We start from the raw sequence: 15,038 nt of genomic DNA on the forward strand, positions 1-15,038 counted from the left end.
CAACATACCATGGAAGTCGGTGGTGTGTGGTAAACCACCCCATCCGCTTCCCTGATTTTCCACTTGAGAACCGGCAATCCGAAGCCAAGCCAAGCCAAGCTAAGCCGCCAAACTCCGAAGGTCTTTAGAGTGTAGCCGGGGAATTCTGAAAGCATATCCTAGGCATGTAAATGAATTCCTTGACGCCATGGAATTCTTCTATTATTTTTTTTTTCCTCCCATGGAATTCTTTTATTATTTTTTTTTTCCGCTGTCAAACGCCCCGCACCCCCCCTATATGTATATGTGCATATCCCTTTAAGGCTTACATGTTTGTGCTGCAGTCCTTGAGAGAAATGGAGTGTCTGCGGTCGCATGTGCTCAGGTGGGTTCTAGTTTGTTGCACGTGGTTCTTCCTACATTCTCAAGCCTCGGATGAATACATCCGGCCACCGCCCCGCAATCTCATCTCCACCCTTCATAATGGGTCCAGTTCTCAACCCCAACAGGTCTCTCTCTCTCTCTCTCTCTCTCTCTCTCTCTCTCTCTCTCTCTCTCTCTCTCTCTCTCTCTCTGACATGCAATGTCAATAAGATTGAAACATGAAAACCGGGCAACAACTAATGTGTGGCCCGTGGGATAAATGGTCCTGAATGTTCTCCAACGCATGCGATGTGACGATTTTGCTAGGAGAGATTGAAGAGACGATTCATGGCAAAGTAGCGTACCATTGCCAGGTCCGAAACACTCAAGTGGTGCGTCACACCAACTACATTCGCACCACCAACTACATTCCCCGCACCTAAACTGAGACCGCTCAACTAATTAGGTGGGGCCGGATATGTATGAAAATAGTGGATGACAGAAGAAAAAAAGGAGCAATAGTGCATATCAATGTGCACATGTGGCCCACCTGATGAGGGTACTTAGCTCACTTGATGAATTTACAGGATCTTACACTCCCCTTTTCGTTGAATCGCCTCTCTCCTCCACATGAATTTCTGTGGCCCAAGTTGACTGTAACGTGATGATAAGGCATGTGGGAAACAAATTGTAAGGTGGAGGTTTCCTCATACCGTCGTTCGGTCTATTTATAGATGGAACTCACGACACCATTTCATTTCTTGGTCCCTAACGTAAATGGGCCAGGATGCAGAAAATCACTCACGAACTGAATTGAGATTACGCGACATAGAAGTTCAAGTAACAGTTTCTATTTAAGGAGATTTTAGCTTCCTTTTATGCTTTTTGGCAGCGGAGGCCTCCTTGGAGATGAATCGTCTACAGCGCATGTTTTAAGGCAGTCCATAAAACACTCAAGTTCCGTTGGGTCCACCATGTTGTAGATGTAAATCTAGTCCGTCCATTAGATGATAATCCTTATGTTGCGCAGCACACCAACAATGCAGGTGAATCGAGATCCAATCTCCGATCTTACCCACAAACGATAAACATGAAGAAATATAATCTATAAGTAGAATCCAAGTATACCAATAAACCACAAGACAGAATATACGTGGAAAAACCCCAACAAGGGTTAATAAATAAATAAATAAATAAAACCACAGGCGCAAACTTCTACTATGAAGAAAATGAGATTACAAGTAATATACTTACCTTGGACTTTTAGAAAACCCTTAGTCTTGCTTTAGAAAACCATTTTTCCTACCCTAGAATAACCCTAGGACTCCTATTTATATTTTTAAAAACTTTCGTTCTGAACCTCTACGAAACTGCCTCAAAATTACGCAGTCCGCACCAAATCTGCGCAGAATCTGCGTAACCCTCGACTAGTCGAGCTAGGGCCTCGACTGGTTGAGGTTAAAAAACATGACTCTCTAGACTTTGAGTCGAGCAGTCCCCTCGACCGGACGAGCAGCGCGATGAAAGACCTCCGTTTTACAATGGGTGCATTGGTGTGTTGGCTCCACGCCTCAATAATCTCCCACTTGGAGACACATCACCATAATCCTTCGTTTTCTACATCAAGAGTGCACCACCTCCCCGTCTTCAAGCCTAAAGACCAATCAAAGCTGAACAAAGCTTCAGCTTCTCCCGTGTGACCGCCTTCGTCAGCATATCTGTAGAGTTCTCACTTGTATGGATCTTCTCTAGAGCAATCGATCCATCTTCCAGTAACGAATGTATGAAGTGATATCTGATGTCAATATGCTTAGTCATTTAATGAAAGGCTAAATTCTTAGCCAAGTGTATTGTACTCTGACTGTCATTGTACATCTTGCAATTTGCTTACCTCTTTCCCAACTATTCCATGAAACCTTACATCCACATTATCTCCTTTCGCACTTCTGTAGTTGGAACATATTCTGCTTCCGTTGTACTGATGGATACTATCTTTTGTAACTGAGAGACTCAACTGACTGCAGCACTACCCAGAGTAAAGACATATCAATAGTGCTTCTTCTGTTGTCGATATCTCATGCCAAATCTGAATCTATATAGCCTTGTATCTTGATTTTGGATCCTCCATAACACAACCCTACATTCACAGTACCTACCAGATATCTAAGGATCCACTTCACAGCTTCCCAATGTTCCTTCTCGGGGTTGTTCATGAACCTTTTAACAACTCCCGCTGCTTGAGCAATATCTGACCTCGTGCTCACTATAGCATACATGAGGCTCCCAATAGCTGACGCGTATGGGACTTTAGTCATGTAGTCTCATTCCTCCTGTGTAATAGCACATTTCTCCTTAGAAAGCTTTAAGTGGTTGGCTAATGGAGTGCTAACCGGCTTAGCACCTCCCATACTAAATCGATCAAGTACCTTGGCTATGTACTCTACCTGTGACAAAACTAGTTTCTTGTTTTCTCTGTCACGCTTTATCCTCATACATAGGATTTGTTTTGCAGCTCCTAAATCCTTCATGGAAAATTCTCTAGACAATTGTCTTTTGAGATAGGAGATGTCCTTCATGATTGATCCGGCCATAAGCATATCATCAACATACATAAGAAGGATGATGTACGACGTATCAAATTTCTTCAAATATCAACAATGGTTTGCATAACATCTCCTAAAACTGTTTCCCGACATGAAACTATCGAACTTCTTATACCACTGCCTCGGGGCCTGCTTCAGACCATACAGACTCTTCTTCAGTCTACACACATTATTTTCCTTTCCTGGTACCATGTATCCTGTTGGCTGAAGTATGTATATCTCTTCTTCAAGGTCCACATGAAGAAAGACTGTCTTAACATTTAGATATTCTAGATGTAAGTCCTCTGTAGCCATTATACTCAAGACCATGCGAATCGTAAACATTTTCATCACTGGTGAAAATATTTTAGTGAAGTCGATAACTGCCTTTTGTTGAAACCCTTTCACAACCAATCTGGCCTTGTACCGTTTCGAACCATCGTGCTCCTCCTTTAGTTTGTAAACCCACTTGTTATGAAGAGCTTTCTTACCCTTAGGAAAAGTGACTAGCTCCCACGTACGATTGGACTCAAGAGAGTCCATCTCATCATCCATGGCTTGCTCCCACTTAACCTGTGTATCTAACTGTAATGCCTCTTCAAAATATTCTAGTTCACCATTATCTGTTAGTAGTAGATAATGTAAGGAGGGTGAGTATCAGACCTTCGGTCTCCTCTCCCGAGTAGACCTCCTTACAATCGGTGTCTGCGGCTCTGCCTCATTATACTTCTATGCATGCTCATCCTGTGACACTGTAACACCCATGTCTGGTAACTCTTTCAACTCTACGAATTCTTTCTCATCGGCCTTATTTTGTTTTTGCTGCATACTGTCCTTATGCATCACTTTTTCATTAAAAACTACATCTTTGCTTCTGATGATTTTCTGGTTCTCTATATCCCAAAATCGATAGCCAAAATCATGCTACCCGTATCTTATAAACGTGCACTTCTTGGACTTCGCATCTAGCTTGTTTCTGTGCTCCGCATCAATGTGAACATATGAAGTGCAACCGAACACTTTGAGATGTGCAAGATTCACTTCTTTCCCAATCTACGTTTCTTCTGGTAGCCCACCATCCAATGGTGCTGAGGGACTTCTATTGATGAGATATATGGCAATATTCATAGCATCTGCCTAAAACATCTTGGGCAACCTTGCATGTAACCTCATGCTCCTGGCGCACTCAAGGATAGTCTTGTTAATGCGCTCAGCCACACCGTTTTACTGTGGTGCCCCTGGAATCATTTTTTGATGTTTGATTTCATTTGCTGCACAATACTCCTCAAACCTTTTATCACACTACTCTCCCCCATTATCTGATCTAACACATTTTACTATTTTACCTGTCTCATTTTCTACCATTACTTTCCACTTCTTAAATACATCGAATATATCAGATTTGTGCTTTAAGAAATAAACTCACGGTTTTCTATTGGCATCATCAATAAAAGAAATAAAATAATGTGAGCCACTAAGAGATGATGCATGTGTCAATCCCTACACATTAGTGTGTACAAGCTAAAAAGGCCGAGCTAAGAGTCCTACGGGGGAGTGAATAGGACTATGCCAAATTAAAAATTAAATGCGGAAATAAACAAATGCAAATAAAGATAACACTTAAACAATCTCACAATGCAGAAATGAATAACAACCTCAAACGTACAAGTATTGAGAGGTTGATACAGATGTTGTTCCAAAGACAACCTTACTCCAAAAACCAATGGCTTATGGTAGGACAGCCTGATTCTTATAACGGTTTGTGTATCAAAATCCCAAACTGACACAGAGGAATAAAGAATAAAATAGCAAAGAAAGTAACTAAGTTATTACAACATTCCCACACTTGCATAAAAGATTACAACATTCTCCACAAATGCTTTAAAAAAAATTACAACATCCACACAATGTCACAATCAATCATTCACCATAAGGCCAGAAATTATAGTGGTTCGCTTGTGTGTACACCAACTGTTTAGAAAAACAGCCACACAACTACTCCACTCCCAATATCCTCACACAGTGGATATTGGCGTTCACTATGAAATAGGTTTTTCAAGGTTTGCCTAAAACCTTCACAATTGTGTCTTTCAAGTGGGCTTATACAATTTAAAAACCCTACACTCTGAATTTTCTGGATCACCTTAGATAAACCAATAAAAAGAAAGAGATTTTTCCTGGCACAATCTTAAAGAAGCTAAAAGAATAGATTTACATAAATGTAAAATACTTATCTGGATATTCTCCTTTGATGCAGCCTAGTACAACCAATTTGGAGTAGAAGTTCAACATAAATGTTCAATGTCTACACTCACTTATAAAAAGGTTCTAAGTTCTAAATGATTTTTAGATTAAATCACTTTGGGCTAACTTGATTTGATTTTGATTTCAAGAAATGAGAAAACTTCAATCCCTTCTTCAAATAAGATTAGAATGTAAAATACAAAATCAAATGTAAAAAAAAACTAATTAAAAAGAATATTAAATGAGCACTAAATAACTTAAGAATATCACTAACTTATCTCTCAGAGTGGTGTCTTGATTTTGCTTAAATTAAATGAAAAAATCTGAAAATCATGCTTTATTTATAAGTATAGAAACTGCTCACTCGACTGGCCCAGTGGTCAGCTCGACTGGTCGAAGGACCAACAAACTTTTAAAAATTCAGGCGCGATAAGATAAAGTCATTCCATGACTGGTCGAAGGGCTTGCACGACCGGTCGAGTGGCCTCCACGACCAGTCGAGCCATGCCCACGACTGGTCGTGTGGGACCCAATTTGGTTGCTGGACTTTGAGTCGAGCCTTCTCGACTGGTCGAGCACTGTTCAATCGACTGGTCAAGCAGTCTTTAGGACTAGTCGAGGCTATAACAGTAAATCCTAAAAATTAGTAACAAACCTTTGATTGGTCGAGCCAGTACTAGGACTAGTCGAACATAAACTAAGACTAGTCGAGAAAAAGCCTATATACTTATAAAGTGACCCAATTTAAGTATGCAATCAATATGACCTAACCTATAGTCAATCTAGGGTCATTCATACCTTATAAGTGATGTTTAAACATTGAATCATCATTTGCTTCGGTTGATAGTTGATCTTGACGTACATGAAGCTTGACATCTTGAAGTATGTTGAAGCTTGAACTTGTAACACTTTGAAGCTTGAATTTGAATTACTTTGAAGCTTGAATTTGTAGCACTTTGAAGCTTGAATTTGAATTACTTGAAATTCACCTTGAGCTTTGAGTACCAAAGTAAATTGTCTTAACATAGTAGAAGCTTGAAAGTTTGAACTATCAGTTGATGTAGTTCTTGAACTTGTATATCTCTTATACTTGTGATGCTTGAATCTTGAAGTGGAATATCTTGAAATTATACATGAATTACATGATCTTGAACATGAAGATGAGCTACACAAGATATAGATTCCAAGAGGTTTTGGCACTACAAAATTTGACAATCATAGGAAGTAGAAAACATAGCACTTACAATCTCCTTCTTTGTCAAATTTGTAACAAAACACACTTCATTAAAATAAGATAAGCATAACACGCATAATAAAGAATCATGCACAATATGCGCAGAACAAAGTATCAGACACCGGTTACAACAACCCGGTTAAAGAGTCATGCACCAGTTACAATAACCTGGTTAAATCAATACGCACCAAACGCACCAATACTCTCATCAATACTCAACAATACTCCCCCTTAATATCATACAGTAAAAAAAATGTACCTATCCACAATTCCATATTTCACAAGCATGATAAAATTCTTTCCCTTTTTGTCACAATATGACAAAGGAAAGAACCAATAAAATATAATGGAAGTAGATAAATAAGGAAGTAATTAGAAGAGTAATGATGAATAAGAGAATATAGGAACAAGATTACTAAGTTAACCAAGTCCATAAGCAAGCATGTCTAAGCATAAAAAACAAGAGAAGTTCAAGTATTTTAAAAGTTATTAGATAACACATATTCAAATACTAATTTGAACCCGAAGGAGCAGGTATGAAAGGATCAATTTGATTAAATCCCTTATTAATGCGCTTCAGATACTTGCGCATATATTTAAATTGCATTTCATAAGACATTCATACTTTCAACCTTCTCCTCAAGTGAGCGCAAATGTGCATCAAAGTCAGATGGCTGATAATCAGGATCAGCAGCAAAATCGAATTCAATTTCATCAAAGAGGTCATCCATGTTGACATCATCTGGAGGCAAATCACCTTCCTTTGCATTTGCGGCAGTAGCTCCACCAGCACCTACATCAACTTGGCCTGGGGGCCAACTTCAAATTCATCTTGTTAATGTTAGAGTTGTTGAAGGGTAAAAGATGAATGGGAGCTTCTCCAACAGGCATAGCCACTAAACTATGGGTAGCTAACACAGTTATAAGATAAGCAAAAGGTATATCATTGTGACTTGGGTGGAGACAGAACTGAATTATGCTATGACAAATCAAAGAAGGAAGACATATAGAGATTTCAGAAATGATAGAATGAAGAATACGAACCATGAACGTGGTAAGTTCGGTTTTATTACCAGATCGATGATAGAAATTTGAAATGAAAATCCTATGAAATATTTTTATCTGGGTAATAGAAACTTGGAGGCGAGCGCATTACCAATACTCCATTTCGCATCTATATTACATAAATCTCTAGTGAGCATTCGCTTCTCAGTTTCAGATGGTTTTGCCATTAGAGTACTAATGGGAATACCTTCATCATTGACAGGTATATCCATTAATCCAGAAATAAGATGACGGTCCACATCAATTGGACCTTCTCTAGTCGCAATAGTAAATGTCAGATTTTCAGTAGAAAAATTAATAATGCAAGCATACATAGCTTGCGCAATGGAGCGGTATGCAGGTCCACCCCAATGTAGTATGTTATCCCATCCTATAGACTGAAGGAAAGGAAGGATATCAAAAGGAACCAAATGATCAATGTTAATCGGTCGTTCTACTATCACATTGCGCAAACGAATATCCCACACATAAGTGGGATCATCCTCGGGCGACCGAAGGTGGCGCACCATGATAGGAGTTAAACGAGATGAAGAGGGACCACAAGATCCTTTCTTCTTGGTTCTACCCTCCATTTACAATAAAGAAATAAAAAAATAAAGAGATTGCAAAAGAGGTAAAATGGGTTTCTAATAGGTCATATTTTTTAATAAAAAACTCCAAAAACCAACATGAAACATGAAATAAACCATACAAATGAAGAAAAGGAAGTGCAAAGGACTTGAATCTATAAGAAAATTGAAAACAATACACTAACCATAGATGAATTGAAGATGAGTTCGACCGGTCGACGTAGGGCTCATTGGAGAAGAAAACCCAAATGAAGAAAAAGTAATTTTTCCCCAAATAAATGGTCAAACCCATGTTTCACGACAGGTCAAGTACATGCTCGACCAGTCGTGCCACGACTGGTCGAGTATGTACTCGAGTGGTCGTGCATAACACAAAATGTACAATTTTTCATAAAATTTTAAATTTTAAAAATTCAAAATAACTAATATATACATTATGTTACAGAAAGACATGAATCATCAATTCATATTGCACATACCAAGATCAAATTTCAATTTCGCAAACCTACTTTTGTCGAGCGGTTTTGTGAATATGTCTGCAAGTTGAGTCTTGGTCGGAATATAATCCAAATAAATTATTTTGTCTTCTACTAATTCACGATTGTAGTGATATCTAATGTCAATATGTTTGGTTCGTGAATGCTGAATTAGATTTTTGGAGATATTAATTGCGCTTGAATTATCACGATATAAAACCATAGTATCTTGCGCAATTCCATAACGCTTAGTATTCTTTTCATCCATACAAGATGAATACATGCATTACATGTAGCAATGTATTCAGTCTCAGCTGTTGAGAGCAATACGTAACTTTGTTTCTTACTTAGCCAAGAAACTAAACAGTTCCCAACATAGAAACAACCACCACTGGTTGATTTTTGATCATCAATGTTACCAGCCCAATCAATATCCGTGTAACCAGTTAATTGCACACTAGTATCATGTGGATACCAGAGACTAAGATTTGCTAAACTAGGGACATATCGCATAATCCGCTTAACAACAATTAAATGTGACTCTTTAGGGTCAAATTGATATCTAGCACAAATTCCAACACTAAATGCAATATCAGGTCGGCTCACAGTTAAATAAAGCAAACTACCTATCATACTGTGATACAACTTAGGATCTACACTCTTACCTGTAGAGTCCTTTGAGAGTTTTAAAGTAGTACTCATTGGAGTGTCAAAAATTTTCTCACTCTCAAATCTGAACCTTTTAACTAAGTTTAGAGCATATTTAGTTTGAGAGATAAAGAAACCATCAGGTAGTTGTTTGACTTGCAACCCTAGGAAATAATTCAATTCTCCAACCATGCACATTTTAAAATTTAGACTTCATAAGATCTATAAACTCAACAGTCATGTTAGCACAGGTAGATCCATAGATAATATCATCAACATAGATTTGCACTATTAGTATATGATCATTATGTTTCTTTACAAATAATGTCTTATTAACACTTCTCATTATAAAGTTATGACTTAGTAGAAACTTAGTCAACTTTTTGTACCATGCCATGGGAGCTTATTTTAAACTGTAAAGTGCCTTTTTTAGGTGGTAGACATGATTAGCATGTTTAGGGTCTTTAAAACCCGAAGGTTGTTCAACATACACTTTTTCATGCAAAACTCCATTTAAGAATGCACTCTTTACATTCATTTGATATATTTTAAACTTTCTAAAACATGTAATGGATATAAATAGTCTGATTGATTTAAGACGAGCTACTGGGGCAAAGGTCTCATCATAATCGATGCCTTCAATTTGAGTGTACCCTTGTACAACCAGCCTAGCCTTATTTCTAATAATATTACCAAGTTCATTAGACTTATTTTTCAAAATCCATTTAGTTTTGATAATGTATTTATCTTTTGGTCTTGGGAGCTCTTCTTGCATCGCAACAATCCAGTTTTCGTCAATAAGAGCTTCTTTTACGTTAGCCGGTTCTATCTGAGATGTAAAGGACATGTAGTTACACATATCTTCTAGTTGTTTACGAGTGCGCACACCAGTGAGAGGGTTTCCAAGGATTTGATTAGAAGGATGGTCTTTAACTATCCTCAGTTCAGTGTTATTTTTACTTAATGAAGAGTCTGGTTTATTAATTAAAAGATCTTCATCATTTTCTGAACTTGAGACAGGTGAATTCAAGTGATCGTCTATAACCACATTAATGGACTCTTGAATTACACCAGTCCTCTTATTAAGAACCCGATACGCTCGACTATTCAGAGCATACCCTAAAAATATCCCTTCATCACTTTTGGTGTCAAATTTACCCTGATTTTCTTGGTCACGTAAAATGTAGCACTTGCTGCCAAAAATTTGAAAGTATTTGACAGTAAGCTTCTTATCAAACCACATTTTATAAGCCGTTTTACCATTTGATTTTCTAGTATAAATGCGGTTAATTATATAACAAGCAGTATTTATGGCTTCGGCCCAAAAATTTTTAGGAAGCTTCATACTATTTAGCATTACATTTGTCATTTCTTAAAGCCCTCTATTTTTTCTTTCGACTACACCATTTTGTTGTAGTGTTTTGAGTGCAGAAAAGTCATGTGATATTCCCTGATCACTGCAAAATTTCTCAAAACCGTTATTTTCAAATTCTAAACCATGATCACTACCAATCTTAGAGACTTGTGATTCTTTTTCCGTTTGGATACGTTTAAGTATCATTTTTACTTCATCGAGAGTTTCTGATTTGTCTCTTAAGAAGACTACCCAAGTGTGCCTGGTAAAGTTATCAACAATTACCAGAATGTACTTCTTGCCACCTTAACTCTCATTCTAGTTGGTTCAATGAGATCCATGTAGAGAAGTTCGAGTGGTTTAGACGTGACATTGGAGTTCACCTTTTTGTGAGTACTCCTGGTTTGTTTGCCAATCTAGTATTCGCCACATATTTTATCTACTTTTTGTATTATGGGTAAACCTCTTACCAACTCTATTTTACTCAATTTATACAAGTTGCAGCAGTGTACATGTCCAAGGCATTTATGCCATAATTCGGTTTCATCAATATGGACCATGTAATATGATAGATTAGATGAGCTTGAATCACTCACAATGTAGCAGTTTTCAGAAGTTCTATGACCAGTTAATATAACAGAACCATTTTTATTTAGAATTTCACACCCTTGGTGAATTTTACACTATGATTATTATCGCATGTTTGAGAGATGTTTAATAAATTATGTTTTAACCCTTCCACATATAAAATATTCTCAAATAGAGAGAGGTTAAAGAGCTGAACCGTACCTTGGCCAATAATTTCGTAGTTGCTACAATCACTGAATGTGACTGAACCATCAGTCATGTCTTTAAGATTGGTGAATAGACCTTTGTCACCTGTCATGTGTCTGGAGCATCCATTGTCTAGGTACCACTTTGAATGGCTCAAAGCTTTGAAAGTGGTGTGGGCAACCAAACACGTAACCTTAGGGACCCATTTCATTACAGTTTTGGGTATAGGAGTATAGTTTATCTTCTTATGTTTGTAGTTGTTATAAGATCGACTCACTGAGTTAGATTTTAAGACCTCCTTAAGTAAATCAACAATTTTCTTAGCTAAAAGATTACGATCCTGATTTTTATAGTTGGCATGGTTGCTTTTAGGTTTTAAGTTGTGAAAAGTCTTAGTGTTTTTAAAATAATTTTGATTCAGACTTTTCCCTTTTGAGTTAGAAGACTCCCCTTTCACAAATTTAGGTAGAGTATTCTTATGATTAGGAGGAATATTTTTGTCGTAGCCCAATCCAGTTCGATCGCCACATTTTTTGGATCCGGATAAGAGTTTTTCTAACTTAGGATCACCTTGGGCATACCTCCAAGTGTATTTTAAACTTAAAAGTGAAGAGACTTTTAGTTTTTGCTTTTCATTTTCAGATTTTATGTTTTCAACTAGGGAGGTTTAGAAATCTAAGTCGCACTTAGTTTTTTCAAAGCAATCTGAAACGTGTGATTTTTCTAAGACTAGATTATCAAAATTTTCTTTTAGTTTTGAAAACTTTTCTTTCTAAAGTTCTAGTTTTACAGCAATTTTGTAACTTTCCTTGTATAGGGCATTATAAGCATCTTGAAGATCTTCTTCATTTTCATGGTCACTATTCAGATTTTCTTCACTGGTTAAATCATCATCATCTGATAAAGTGAACTTGGCTAGAGTCATTAAGGCTTTAACATCATTACCCGACTCGGTTTCAGAATCTTCTGACTCAGAAGAAGCTTCGAAGCAGGAAGATTCATCCCATGTAGCCAATATATCTTTCTTTTTAGGTTTGTCCTTTTTAAGACATTTATTCGTTAGACGCCCATATTCATGGCCGTTTGTAACATTGACTGTCTTTTAAAGATTTCAAAGTTTTAGATTTAGATTTTTCTTTTCATTAGGTTTTTGCAAATCAACCCTCTTTTTACTTTTGAAAATCTTATAAAACTTTTTAGCTAAAAGGGCTATATCATCTTCAGAATTTTCTAAATCAGAATTGTTATTTTCTTGAGAAATATTTTTAGAAGACTTAAGGGTGATGGATTTACCTTTAGGAGCTTTAAAGTTTAACTCATAGGTCTGTAAAGAACCAACCAATTCTTTTACCCTCATATTATCCGTATCACGAAGTTCCTAGATCGCAGTCACCTTTAAATTGAACCGTTCAAGCAATGAGCGCAGTATCTTTGCATAGACTTTACTTTCTGGGATTCTATCACCAAGACCCCACATAGAGTTGACAATGTCATTCAATCTTATATAGAAGTCCATGAAAGTTTCACTTTCTTCCATACGTATTTCCTCAAATTTGGGTTGAGGATTTGGACTTTAGATTTCTTTAAAATTGTTGTTCCCTCGTACGTCATTTCCAAAACATCCCAAGCTTGTTTTGCAGTATCACATGATATAATTCTCTTGAATTCATCCGGTGACAATGCACAAGTAATAACATTTAGAGCCTTTGCATTGGCACTACTCTCACTTTTCTGAAGATTGGTCCAAGTAAAATAAAGTGTTACTTTTACAGTTACAGATCCATCAATACTAGTCACTTCAGTGGTAGGAGGAGTTCAATTGATCACTGTGGCTTGCCACACGCTCTCATCCATGGATTTTAAGAAAATCTTCATTTTGTCTTTCCAATAGGCATAATTGGAGTCATCAAATGGTGGAGGCCTAGTGACTAAAAAGCTATCAAAATTTGACATCTTAAAAAGCTTAGATCGATTAGCTCAGGAAATGAATCCAAAAAAAATAAAGCGAGCTATTAGGCTTTGATACCACTTGAAAAGGGCGAGCTAAGAGTCCTAGAGGAAGGGGTGAATAGGACTATGCCAAATTAAAAATTAAATGCGAAAATAAACAAATGTAAATAAAGATAGCACTTAAACAATCTCACAATGCAGAAATGAATAACAACCTCAAACGTACAAGTATTGAGAGGTTGATACAAATATTGTTCTAAGGACAACCTTACACCAAAAATCAATGGCTTACGGTAGAACAACCTGATTCCTATAATGGTTTGTGTATCAAAATCCCAAACTAATACAGAAGAATAAAGAATAAAATAGCAAAGAAAATAACTAAGCTATTACAGCATTCCCACACTTGCATAAAAGATTATAACATTCTCCACAAATGCTTAAAAAGGAAATTACAACATCCACACAATGTCACAATCAATCATTCACCACAAGGCCAGAAATTATAGTGGTTTTCTTGTGTGTACACCAACTGTTTAGAAAAACAGCCACACAACTACTCCACTCCCAATATTCTCACACAGTGGATACTGGCGTTCACTATGAAATAGGTTTTTCAAGGTTCACCTAAAACCTTCATGGTTGTATCTTTCAAGTGGGCTTACACAAGAGTTTTCTGGATTACCTCAGACAAACCAATAAAAAGAAAGAGATTTTTCCTGGCATGATCTCATAGAAACCAAAAAAATAGATTTAAATAAACGTAAAATACTTATATGGATATTCTCCTTTGATGCAGCCCGGTACAACCAATTCGGAGTAGAAGTTCAATGTAGATGTTCAATGTCCACACTCACTTATGATATGGTTCTAAGTTCTAAATGATTTTTAGATTAAATCACTTTGGGCTAACTTGATTTGATTTTGATTCCAAGAAATGGAAAAAATTCAATCCCTTCTTCAAATAAGATTGGAGTGTAGAATACAAAATCAAATGCAAAAAAGCTAATTAAAGAGAATATTAAATGAGCACTAAATAGCTTAAGAATATCACTAACTTATCTCTCAGAGTGGTGTCTTGATTTTGCTTGAATTGAATGAAACACTTTGAACTAGTCGAGAAAAAGCGTATACACTTATAAAGTGACCCAATTTAAGTATGCAATCAATATGACCTAACCTATGGTTAATCTAGGGTCATTTATACCTTATAAGCGATGTTTGAACATTGAATCATCATTTACTTTGGTTGATAGTTGATCTTGACGTACATGAAGCCAGACATCTTGAAGTATGTTGAAGCTTGAATTTATAATACTTTGAAGCTTGAATTTGAATTACTTTAAAGCTTGAATCTGTAGCACTTTGAAGCTTAAATTTGAATTACTTGAGTTGAAATTCACCTTGAGCTTTGAGTACCAAAGTAAATTTTCTTAACATAGTATAAGCTTGAAAGTTTGAACTATCAGTTGATGTAGTTCTTGAACTTGTATATTTCTTATACTCGTGATGCTTGAATCTTGAAGTGGAACATCTTGAACTTGTACAAGAATTGCATGATCTTGAACATGAAGATGATCTACACAAGATATAGATTCCAAGAGGCACTACAAAATTTGACAATCATAGGAGCTAGAAAACAAAGCACTTACACAAGCTCCAATAGATGCATCTTTGGAGCTCGTCCTATTTTCTTGAAGCTTACCCTCTTTTGCTTGCCATACACGTAGTCCTCGCAGAATTCCAAGTCGATAGACTTTAGCCATAGTAGCTTCCCTTTTGACAATAGCACTTTCATCC

The 15,038-nt window shown here is 36.8% G+C and overlaps 1 protein-coding gene across 1 annotated transcript in view; it reads left to right on the forward strand.

Annotated features, from left to right (window-relative positions):
* Positions 1-280: 280 nt before the first annotated feature.
* The window catches only part of LOC131251120 (purple acid phosphatase 22-like), a 37,343-nt gene continuing 22,585 nt past the window's right edge, over positions 281-15,038 (forward strand). The window contains exon 1 of the mRNA XM_058251644.1: positions 281-488. Coding sequence (XP_058107627.1) covers positions 309-488 — 180 coding nt within the window. The 5' untranslated portion in view covers positions 281-308. The remainder of the gene's footprint in view (positions 489-15,038) is intronic.

This window comes from Magnolia sinica, chromosome 1, assembly GCF_029962835.1.
Source record: "Magnolia sinica isolate HGM2019 chromosome 1, MsV1, whole genome shotgun sequence".
Lineage (NCBI taxonomy): Eukaryota > Viridiplantae > Streptophyta > Magnoliopsida > Magnoliales > Magnoliaceae > Magnolia > Magnolia sinica.